This window comes from Chlorocebus sabaeus, chromosome 7 (genome assembly GCF_047675955.1).
Source record: "Chlorocebus sabaeus isolate Y175 chromosome 7, mChlSab1.0.hap1, whole genome shotgun sequence".
Taxonomy (NCBI): Eukaryota; Metazoa; Chordata; class Mammalia; order Primates; family Cercopithecidae; genus Chlorocebus; species Chlorocebus sabaeus.
In genome coordinates, this window is record NC_132910.1 from 93428526 (window position 1) to 93441304 (window position 12779).

The 12779-nt window shown below is 38.3% G+C and overlaps 1 protein-coding gene across 9 annotated transcripts in view; it reads right to left on the reverse strand.

Moving 5' to 3' along the window:
• INPP4B (inositol polyphosphate-4-phosphatase type II B) overlaps positions 1-12779 on the reverse strand; it is an 819089-nt gene that overhangs the window by 364067 nt on the left and 442243 nt on the right. For all 9 annotated transcript variants that reach the window (XM_007999870.3, XM_073017650.1, XM_037992380.2 and 6 more), the window contains 2 exons: positions 5943-6061; positions 3682-3798 (listed from right to left, as the gene is read on the reverse strand). In XM_007999870.3, coding sequence (XP_007998061.3) covers positions 3682-3798; positions 5943-6061 — 236 coding nt within the window. The remainder of the gene's footprint in view (positions 1-3681; positions 3799-5942; positions 6062-12779) is intronic.

A 12779-nucleotide genomic window follows, 5' to 3' on the forward strand; every position in this document is an offset into this window, starting at 1 on the left:
ATCTTGGTTCACTGCAACCTTTGCCTCCCGAGTTCAAGATATTCTCCTGCCTCAGCCTCCTGATTAGCTGGGATTACAGGCATGTGCCACCACGCCCAGCTAATTTTTGTATTTTTAGTAGAGACGGGGTTTCACCATATTGGCCAGGATGGTCTCAATCTCTTGACCTCGTGATCCACTCACCTCAGCCTCCCAAAGTGCTGGATTACAGAGCCACTGTGCCTGGTCAATTTCCTCTTGCTTTTAAGTTTCTGCTCTAACATATGAAAGACTCAGAACCCCACAGCTTAACTCTATAGGGCTAAACATTGTAAATGATGTCCTGAAAATACTTATGTCTATGTTTCAGTTTCCAGCAGTTTTAAAATAAAGCCTAAAATTAGTATACATCCAGAAGATATCAACTTTACTATACAAACTAGGGTTCTCATGGCCTAGCCAAGGGCTTCAATTTCAGGCTTTAAAATTGCCATCAGACAGTGGAACGTTATGGCAGTTCATCCTGAGAAAATAATTTCCTTATAGTGAGAAAAATAATCAAAAGATCACACTAATCCTAATATATAAAGATCCTTCACCCCCTATGCCCCACCCCTTCCCCACCTGCTAAGCATTCTCTATCTGCCAAAGAGGGAGACTTAAGGGCAGTGAATGGGAAGGATGAAGGATGTAGTGGAAGGAAACAATAGTTATTCTGAATCAACACTTAGACTCTTCTCATTTGTTATGATGATTAATTGCATTTCTGCTGAAGTTACTAAGATAATCAATCCTAGATCCAGCATTTTAGAGGAGCACAGGAACAACTAGTTAGTGAGGTAATATCTGCATCAAGAGCACAGAGAAAAGGCCATCATTTCTCTTTAAAAACATCTAGTACGAATATATATGCAAATGATATGAAATGGCAAAGTAACATGTTTATTTCACTGGTTATCTCCAAGTAATAAGCTCGATAGAAAAATACAAGCAATTTAGTCATGACTCAACTAATTAGTATTTAACCAATATAGAAGATCTGATCATCCTGAATCAGTCTAGTATGATCAATGGCTTGCTAGGATCAAATATTTAAACTACCTTAAAACACATGCACACAATTTATTAACCTTCCAAAACATACAAATATTCACAATCTCATTTCTTATGTCTTAAGAACATTATGATCTTAAAATATTTAGGTTGTTAAGTGCTTATAATTATAAGCTGTAACTGTAAGCCACTTGCTGCCTTCCTCTATCACTCACTTTAAAGAAAAACTTCAGAAATGGAAGAAAGGGGCAAGGATAAAGACCACATGTCCATGGGAACTATTAGCATATTAATCTACTGTGTTTCTATCTACACTTCTATCACCAGAGCTAATTGTTAGCTACGTTAAGGAAGAGGTTATGCCTTAATTAACAGTGCTGGGTAAATGCAATCTGGTTGTATTTCTTAAGTATGTTCAAATTTCACAAGTCTTATTTCACAGTAGGGGTTTCAGTTCATTCCATACTTTTATGCTATAACACCTCTGATCATGGAAGAAAGTATTTAAAAGACCCCAAATAATTAGTTTCCAGAACTAAAGTCAACAAAAAGCATAATTAATGAGTAAATTAGTTGTTTATCTCCAAAGTATTAACATTCATGCACATTTTAAATGAAAGAGATTGAAGGGGATAGAAACACATTTAGCATGTAAAATTTCTAACTCTGATACTTCTAAATACTTCACAAACCCAAGAGTTTAGGGGCAACATTTTCACTTCTGTAGCACAGTGTTCCTATAACTCAGCCCCTTCCACACCCCACCCTATCTATGTGGGGGAACTAAATTTAATTAGGTGCTTTGCAGAACATAAAATCCCATAGTTTCTCTTTTGCTTTTCCTTTAGTCCTGATCATTTCTCTGCACAGTTGCATCACCCACTCCCACCTTCCACATGAACCATACCTCCCTCCTCCCCAACTTTATGATTCCTTCGCGTTTTCCTCCATTTCTCTCTCTTCTCTGGCAGAAGATTGAAAACAAAAACAACAACAAAACAGCGGGTGAGAGCTCGGGGCATAATTTATCAAAGCTGGTCTAAATGTCCCAGCCACAGTCTACTCCTTTTTCATGTTACCTCAAAAACCAAAGAGGTTGGAAAAGACAAAACTCCCAGACAAATATTTTTCAGTTGCCAGTTTTAACCCAAATTTTTACCTTTTTTGTTCAAAGAAGTAATAAACAGCAAAGGTAGGGCCACTTGAGAAAAAATAAAATTAGTAAATATAGAAAACTATTTTGGTTAATATTCCCTTAATTGATTTTTCCTATTTACAAGAAAGCATGAGCAGCTGCCAAAACAGTAACAGCAATAATAGCAGCACCTTACCCTTATTAATTACTCTGTAACAGTAACGCTTTACATATATTAATTTAATCCTTACAACAATCCCATTGGGTAAATATCTTAAAAGATGAAACAGGGGAACCAAGAATTTCCTCTCCCAAAGTCAGTAGATGGAATGGAATCAGACAATATGGCTCAGAATCTGCCTTCTTAAGAATTGTACCAGATAGCCACAGCTGTTTCGGTTCCACGTACATATGCTGTGCATTTACTTGAGTCTTTATTCTGCAATTTTAAAGAAATAAATTTTCTGGGGTTGACATGCATAAAATTCCCTTCAATATAAAATATTTTTTTCCATTAAATTTTCCCACTATTAGACTAAGTTTTGTGGTAAAGAATGGAAAGAAGAGAAAGTCATGAGCAAAACAGAAATGCCGAAGTGAGGGCAGAGTTCAAAGTGACATTTTCTCTATACAAGGCACTGTGGGATTCCCCAGGTCCAGCAGCATCCCTTAGCTTCAACCAGAACTCTCCTGGAACCCACTAGCCCACCTGCCACTAAAGAGTTTACTGCCTCGTGCTATAATATTGACCATCAAGTCTCTCACAGCTCCCTGCCCTGAAGACACATACAAATTCATGCTAATGGAAGAAATTTAAAGCAGAGAACTGCCTTCCCCTTTTAGCATTTCCCCAAATAGCATTTTCTCCTGTCCAAGAATTTTAAGAGTGTCCTCTATAGAGACTGAATACTTATCTTAACCAGGAGGGATGATTCAATTGGCGGAATATGCAGACCAGTTAGGAAGACTGAAGAATCTAAGACAAAAGACCATTGGGACTTTGCCTGGCCTTCATGTAAAGAGACCAGTTAAAGCTTCTTCCTAGTGTTTCCAATTACCTTCTGTTTGCTTTGGTGCCAGTAACAACATCAAGAAAAAGGTAGTCAGTTTCTCTCTATATGCTATGTAATACATTTTAAAAGTAGAGCACTTTGTCAATCCCCTATTTTAGAGTAATTACATACCAAGAAAGTTTTAAATATTCCTAATTTCCATTTGTTTCTACCCACAATATTACCACTCTGCTTAAAACAACAACAACAAAATGTAAACCAAAAGATCAAGTCAGCTCTCCTGAAAAAGAAAAATCTGTTCCGAAAGCTTTTGCTCCTAATCAATTGCCAATTTGGAAACAAGCCAAACAAATCTGGGGAAAAAACAATAAACGATAAACATAAGACAATCATGAACACAGTGCAAATATCCTCTTTGAAAAATGTCAGTTACATAAAACAGCCAATCGTGTGGAAAAGCATAACTTTTTCCCAAAGAAAGAAAGAAGTACCATTACTTACGGTGTCATGAGACTTATCCTTGACATCATAGACTGTTAGTTTTATTTTAGTCTCTTCATAGATGGGATACTCAGATGGGAATGTGACACCAGTCAAAAACAGTGGGTCTCTTGTTCCCTGTAACAGCACAAGCAGACAACTTTGATTCAATAAGGCAGCAACTGTAGTTGGCAGCATGCAAGTGACACATGAGAATGCAGAAAGTGTGCCTGCGTCTGTTTTTCGAGGAAATAGTTCTGTTAGAAGAGATCTGAATTGTCAAATCCTGCTCATGGGCAACAACATGGCCCAGGGCCTTAAAGTAGTGATACAACTGCTGATAGTAAATGAACCTGCATCATTGTCAACACTGTCTTGAAAAAGTGTATTTTCATTATCTACAGAACCCTTGTTTAGGGTTAGTCAGTTCATTTAAAATACATTTAATAAATATAACTTGTAATTTATGCAAATAATCTAAGATATTGACTGACCAAATTAAAATGAAGCTATTTGCTCCGAAAGAACCATGTGGTAATCGTATGCTTCCATTCATTTCCTTTCTGTAATGATTCAATTGAAAGTCATGCTCTGATAGTGTCCATTTGTCTTTAGATGTTCAGCTATGATTTTTTTCCCTCAGAATCACGTGAAAACTAATGAAAAAAACTCTAAATATGATAGATTTGGGGCTATAAAATTACTAGCTCAGGATGCAGTGCACAGGATATTTCAATGCCTCAGAATTCATTTTTAGAGCTGACATCAGCATAAATTTTATACATATATATTGCCTAATATCATGGAGATGTTTGCTAGAGTTCTATAAACTAATTGTCTATGGGAATTTCTGAAAGCCCAAGTAATTCATTCATTCATTCTTTTATTCAACAAATATATTTTGCTTGGCACTGCATCAGACACTTTGGAACAGGCAATGAATAAAACCAAAAATAGCAAAACATGTTCAAATATAACATTTTAAAATGTGCCAAAATAAGACATTTCTTAGAGTTAAGATGGTAAATTTTATATGTGTATTTTATCACAATAAAATGAAAACTAAGAAAAACTCAAAAATAAATGAGTGAATAAGTAAATTTTGGCAATATTTTAAAAATAACAGAAGTTTTAACTTTTTTATATAAAATGAATAACTTACAATTTTAGTTAACATGTCTTTATACGAGTAAGATTATTTTTGTTAATATAGCATTAACTGTATATTATACCAACACTGGAACCTAAAGTTTCCAAAGGGCATATCCAGGGCTGTATGCAGTATCTGGGTCATTCCCGTTATAGAAATGACTCCTGTTCAGTCTGAATCATTTATTCCACCACTGCATCAAAGCAGGCGGTCAGCCCTAAGCCAGCCAGGTCTGGGGCAGGCTAGTTAGGTTCTTACAGAGAAACTGCTTATTCAAAACATATGCAGCTCACAAGTCTAAGAAAAACAAGCAAATCTTAAGAAGTTTAGATTATACTTTCTCCGGCCCCAGATGTTTAAATAAGTATCTCTCATTCACTAAGGTTGTGAAATGTGTGATCAGAACAAAATAATCAAAAGGGAAACACTTCCTCTTCTGATTCTGATCCAACACAATAACAAGTTTCCTCTTGACACATTTTGAATGTTATAGTAGTAATAATAAATGTAAATAGGAGACCTCCCATCTGATGAGTAATATTTATACCTTTTGCCTAAAAACATAGTTTGTCAAATTAATCATCTACTTTTTCTTGAAAAACGTCGTAAGTTGAAAGACACAAACAGCAGAGAATATAAAGTTTCCACAGACTAAATAATATGGGGTGGGGGGAGCAAAAACACTTAACATGTTTAAAATTTCTCTAGGCACCGTACAACTATCTTTTTCTTCTCAAAATAAATATTTCAATTTAAAGTCTATATGTTGTTTTTCTTTATTCTATGCTCTATATGAGAATTTAAAGTGGGAACTTTTTTTCTATCTTTGGGAGAAAAATAAGCTCTTTTTACGAAAAGAAAAAAAAAAGACAAGTTATTTTGTCATTTGTTCGTTCCAGTAAATTATCAACACATTGCTTAATAATCTCAGGTATGTGCTTCTTAATGACAGAGGATGGTAATGCAGCATTACTACAGACTATGAACTAACTTGTTTCAGCTGTTCATTCAAATCCAGCGATGGGGCAGGGGAGGTGGGGAGAGAGGGAGAGCGAGAGCGAGCGAGCGAGCGAGCGAGAGACAGAGAGAGAGAGAGAATGAGAGAGATGAATGTAGGCACACAGCATCTCACCTCCACAATTTCCGTGCTGGAGTATCTTGTCAGACTCTGCTCCACGGGGTGGATTACGGAGATCTGCACCAGTGTATTCAGTTTACGATCACGGACAGGAGCCACAAGATCCTTGCATGCTGACAACGGCAGAGGAGACAGAAAGAAAAGAAACTAACACCATATCTCAGGGAAAACTTCTGCGCCAGGCTGAAAGTCAACTTAGCTACAGCACTGAAGGAAATCTCCTGGGGCTCAGGCTGGTTTTTACAGAGGAAGTCCCTTGGAAGTACCTTACAGAAATAGGAAGTCACGTGCTGTGGAGCTGAATTGAGAGTGCATTTCCACTGACCACATTTGCAGTTCATGCAAGTCTTGATTGGTCTGAGATCCCAGCTCTAATGCGTGACTATGCACACATGGCTCAGAAACCTCAGTGACTTTAATTAGTCATTAAGCCCTGGGCTTTAACTCACACTCCTTGAGGATGTGAAAGTTGATTTGGGTCGTATCTGGGAAACTTTGGTGTTCCTTATTGACAAGGATTGGATTAGATCAAATGTTTGAATGCATACTTGGCCCTTACCTATGTATTCACTAGAACTGGCCTCCCACAGTAATACACGCAACAGAAAGAAGGAGAGCAGTTTCCCAACCACAACAGCACACAAGCAGGGGAAGAGGAAGCAGAGAAAGAATTTTTAAAGCCCTAGGTCTGGAATTCAAGCTAAGCCTGGAGGAGATGGGTTAATTCTTGCCCAGGGGCCACAAAAGTTTAGGACTTTCCCTGGAGACACCAGGCTCATATTACAGACCCTCACCACCATACCATATTTACTTGAATATTTTCTCCTCTCACATATCATTCCCCCAATTTGAGGAAGAAAAATCCAGAAAAATATTCCTTTTAAGCAAGCCTGAATCTACTTTCCTCTCTATCCCCGCCATCCCCACCTCCCACCTTTGAAATAATAATTTTATTCCCCTCAGCTGGGTTTCTGAGATGTAAAGTGCCCTCACTAGAGGCGGTTCAAGTTAAATTCGGCTGGTGGCTTGCTGCAGGCTGGAGCTGTGGATGGGGCAAGTAGCCCGGGTCCTTGATTTCATGGTGAGAGAATGCAGGGTTCTATACCATCCCTACCCCACTTCCCAGACCATAACAGGAAGGGAGAGAAAGATGAGGTATTTAAGGTATGTTGTGGTCAGAGCCTGCAAGGTCCTCACCATTGTTACAAAGGTAATGTGGCTTAAATCTGAAACTTGAAAGCAAAGGAAAGTATAGATGCAATTATCACCTTCCAGTTGCTTACAGATAATCTCTTTTAGAAGTCCAAGGAGATACAAAAAGCAGGAACTTTGGAATGAAACAAGCCTGGTTTTAGTCCAGTTCAAATAGCTAGGCAACACTAGGAACATTATTTAACTGCTTAACTTCTTGCCAGACTTTGAGATCCTGCTGCTTCTGTATGGCATTTTGTCATATTTTTTTTTCCTTATATAAACCACATGCCTCTAGTAACAGAAGAGAGCTTATGAAAGCATGTATGGAAAAAACATAATAGCTACAATGTATTTAACCCTTCCTATTTTTGAGGCATTTTGCTAATTATCTCTGTATTCCTTAAAATGGTGCTTTGAATTATTTCAGTTTTACATAGAACTAGAACTGCAGGCTTGGAAACATGAAGCGCTCACATTTACACTACTAGAATTCTCTGGTAGCTTACATCCTACCCCACTGGCTTCATTTCTCTTCTTGGCATACTGACCTGCTCTCCTGCACAACGGTACCTCTCTTTAGAAGACCCACCGCCACACCACGATTCTTTATTACTCAACCCAAGAGACTTACAGTTTTAAAAAATACTGATGCCAGGTTTCAATAATGTCAACATATCACCGGAAGGAAAGAAAAAGCTAGATTTAGATTTTCACTGTTCTTTGGTGGTTATTTTGATCATTTCCTTTACTTGCAATTTGAATGTGTTTAATTTTATTGCTCATAAAATTAAACTGTTGGTTTTCTGCTCACAGTAAACAGCTCTTTTTCCGTTTCCTGATATTGACATATATCTGTCAGAATCGTAAAGCTGAGGCCACTGTGTTTCAACTACAGGCATCTTGCCCACTTTCTGCTTGTAGCCCCATCTTTTATCTTGTGAGCTCATGACACCTTTGCCCAAAATAAGTCACTTCTTTTCTGAGTTCTTATCAGACTTGATTGTGGGCTGTGGTTAGTTCCCAGAAATGAGCAGCTGTTCTCCATTTTATCAGAGAAACTCTCACACTCATTCCCCATAAAAACAGAGAAAATTTCTACTACACTGAAATGTTCTGTCCAACCCAATTTGCACAGCCCCAATACTGATAAAAATAATGACGGTGCTTTGTATTTTATTATATTCCATATCTAAAAACAATAAGGTTACATCTTGTCAGGAAAACAATAATAGTTACATCTTGGGCTGCACTTTTGTCTTCCTACAGCTCAGGATTTACTGTTTCCTAAGTCTTATGCAGCATGATATCCTGGAGAGACCCTGAGATCAGGCAGAATTCCTAAGCTGTACTCCCAGATTTCCTGCTTTCTGGTTCTGTGGCACTGATTAGGTCACAAACTCTGACACTCAATTGCCTCATCTATCTACCTACTTCTCAGGGTGGAAGTGAGGAAATCGGGCCTTTTTATAAATGGACTTTTCTATGCAAAAAAAGTTTACTAATATCATACTAATATATATTAATATCAACATTTACCACTATCTGGTGTTTTATTATTGTGTAAAATTGTTTTTATTGACTCAGTCATACTCAGCTTTTTAAAAGCTGTTAGCAGGTCCAATATTTCTCCATAAATACTAAATTAGTACGAGTCATTGCATTTCATAAGGTGAAACCTATTCACATCATGGATCTATACATACTGAATCAGTCCCACCAGACAGCTGATAAATTATGAGTGATTGGACTGTTTTGTGAACATATTACTCATACGATCACTATAAACTCTAATCTGCATGAGAATTATTTAGTAGCCAATAGTGAATCCTGAAAAATCTGTTTTCAGGGGAAAAAAAAAAATAGTGGCTGGGTGAGGTGGCTTATGCCTGGAATCCCAGCAATTTGAGAGGCCGAGGCCAGGGTCACCTGACGTCAGGAGTTCGAGACCAGCCTGGCCAACATGGTGAAACCCCATCTCTACTAAAAATACAAAAATTAGCTGGGTGTGGTGGCACATTCCTGTAGTCCCAGCTACTTGGGAGGCTGAGGCACGAGAATCGCTTGAACCCCAGGGGCGGAGGTTGTAGTGAGCTGAGATCACACCACTGCACTCCAGCCTGGGTGACAGAATGAGACTCTGTCTCATAAATAAATAAATAAAAAGTTATATCTGTCTTCCAGCTATACTTACCACTGCTCATTAACCAAATATAATTCTACTCTAGAAGTGGCCTGCATCTGTGGCCTTTCTCAGCTCAGAAGACTAAAAGAAATCAATGCTTTGGGATTTTGCTTCTGTTTGGTTTTGTTTATTTAAGAATTCTACCCACTTCAATCTAATGGTCAGTAACAAACAAATGCTACTGCAATCATTCATTCATCAGTAGATTTTTACTTTTATTTCTGCCTTCTTAATGGCTTTGTTTAGTATTGAGTTGTATAAAAGTGTTCTTAGAACTCAGAAGAGTTTAAATATGCAGGAGGTTGATAGGTGGGGATTCTAGTGTGCTTGCATCCAGTGTATTTTTTACTGAAATGGGGGAAAAAATAATAATACAGAAGGAATGTATTTTTAAACTATAATTTGTGACGTCATCAGAAAAAAAATAAAGAGCAATAAGTGACTTTTTATTTCCTGATTAATTTTGCTGTAGTAATTAGTTACATGAGGGTTCACATTCTACTATGAGTGGCTATGAGTGAGATGCCTACAGGCATCCCCAGCTCATATTTATACAGGAGCCAGGCAGTTTTCACTCTATGAGAAGAAAATCCTCAGTTGAAGCATAATGATAAAAATAAATGGAGGGGGCCACATTCGGTGACTCACGCCTATAATCCCAGCACTTTGGGAGGCCAAGGTGGGCAGATCGCTTGAGGTCAGGAGTTTGAGACTAACCTGGCCAACATGGCAAAACCCCGTCTCTACTAAAAATACACAAATTAACTGAGCCTTGTGGTGGGCGCCTGTAATTCCAGCTACTTGGAGGGCTGAGGTGGGAGAATTGCTTGAACCCAGGAGGCGGAGGTTGCAGTGAGCTGAGATTGCGTCATTGCGTTCTAGCCTGGGTGACAGAGCGAGACTCCTTCTCAAAAAATAATAGATAAATAAATAAATAGACTCAATATCTCCGGTGAGTGAGACTCTCTCTCAAAAAAAAATAAATAAAGACTCAATATGTCCAGGGAGGGCTAGGCACTGAACAAACTGGAAAGCTTATGCTATGTCATAAGATGAAACCTCTATAGAAAGTCATTGCCTGAAAAAATGAAGGCCCTGTGTCCTTGATTTTAGGATTTCTGCAAAGCTTGAAATCCACAGTCACTGTGCAGGTGAACAATGGAACAGCCACACAGAATACGTCTGGTTGCTAGATTTGGTCAGAAGTTTTTCTGAGGAATAGAAATTGCCAAATTCTGGTCTTGACGCTTACAGCTACTACTTAGCCTTGTAGGAAGAGGGCACAGATTATCTTCTGCTCCAGTAGTTCTCACTGGAGAGTCCAGAGGTAAAAGGCAGGGATCTTCAGGAGTTTTGTGAAATCAAAGATTCTGTCTACACAAAAATATTGCTTTATATAAAATACCAGTTTCTGTTTCCTGTAGCCATCATTTCAAAATCAGGTAAAGGCTATTGAGTCCGTGATCCTTTCTAGCATTCCAACCAATTTTGGCTGGAAGCCTAAAAATACCTCTTGACTCACATCAGAGAGCTCAGTCTCAGCAATAATCAATTTGAAGTAGAACACAACTGTTCATTCAGATGCTTTTGAGTTCAGCAACACTGCTCGAATTCAAGTCGTTGTAAAGCATACATTAGACAATGGGGGTGTCAACAAGCAGGTGGGTGCCCCAGGCTTTCATGAGAGTGGTGGTGTGAACGACTGAGGCACTGTGAATTGGTGGTCAACACAAGTGACCATCTCTTTCCCTCTAAGAAAACTTTCTTCTGTGAAGTGAGGTCTTTCTCTTGCCTCACTCTTACTTCATCTCTCTTCTTGCCATTCATTGTTAATGAAATCTAACAAAATTTATCCTCTTTCTTCCAGCTCAAAGCAGTGGCCACAGGTGTGTGGGAATCAGTGAGGGGGGTATGACAAGAATTTCCACATCTCTACAATTCTGTACTCAAAATTAGCCAAAGGAAATTTAGACTTAGAGGAGAAACCACATACCATAGCATATGCAGGAGAAAGAAATTTCTTTTAAACTTAAGATAAAACCTCATTTGAGAGAGCTATATATGACTTTGGATGAATTACTTAATCTCTTTGAATCTCTATTCTAGCATCTGTAAAATGGAAGTAAAAGAACACACTTCATACACCTGCTATAAAGACAATAAAATAATGTATATAGAATGCTAATATGAGTCCCTCTAAATTATTATTGACATTAATATAAATATACTGTGCATTAATACAAAAATAGATTTTATCTATCCTATATTTTTAAACTAATCATATGCTTAAGATATTCCAGATTGGTCCAAATTTTATATAAAGTTATTCTTTTTTCAGTAAAAGCATTTGTTAAATATATACCTGTGATTTTTTTCACCTTCTTGTTTTCAGATAGCTAAATACACATTTTTTAAAACTCTTTACTAGATCATGTGTTAATTGTGAAAATCAGAGACATCATTAATACGCTTCTTTCTGTGAAATCAGATGTGTACACCTGCACTTGTAATTTTCACCTCTAATGAGGCACTTCCAAATGAGAAACAATAGAGAAAGCAAAGTTGACTTTCTGTCTCCCAGCATATGTGCTACATGTAAATGGTCAACTCACCCTTTAAGCAGGGGTTTAACTAGGAGGTTAGTGCTCCATTACTCAGTGGATGATGGCCCACAGGGGAGCATTTGCTTAACTACTGAGATGTCCCAAAGGGTCAGGGAAAGAGTTGCTTCTCTGCTCTGTACATTTCCTTCATCAAAAAGGAAGACTGTGGATGCTAATAAAGCTTCTTTTTCTTGCAATTAAAACTAAATGTTACAGCTAGAGCCCAATATAGTCTGATAGAAGCATACCTTCGAGTCTGATGAAAGCTTACCTCTTATACCCTCTACAGACACTGCATAAAGCAATGGGAGAGATAAATCCATGCCTGTTAAGAGCAAAAAGGGCCAGAGTACAGAGGACACTGGCATCCTCGAACAGAAAAGTGGCCTTAATACAAACAGGGGCCAGGCACAGTGGCTAATGCCTGTAATCCCAGCACTTTGGGAGGCCCAGGCAGGCAGATCACTTGAAGTCAGAAGTTTGAGACCAGCCTGGCCAACATGGCGCAAACCCATCTCTACAAAAAATATAAAAATTAGCTTGGCATGGTGATGCGCGTTTGTAATCCCAGCTACTCGGGAGGCTGAGGCACGAGGATCACTTGAACCAGAGAGGCAGAGATGGCAGTGAGCTGAGATTGCACCACTGCACTGTAGCCTGGGTGACAGAGTGAGACTCCATCTCAAAAACAAAACAAAACAAAACAACCCAGAGCTTTAGGGAAATAACCATTTGGCTTCCTGCTTCCCTCAATAGCACCATTCTTAGCTTACCGTCATTTCCCTAAGGATGCACAAAAGACTTTTGCAGCCTAGGGGGCAGTTTTGTATTCGCTTCTCAAATTCTTAATGT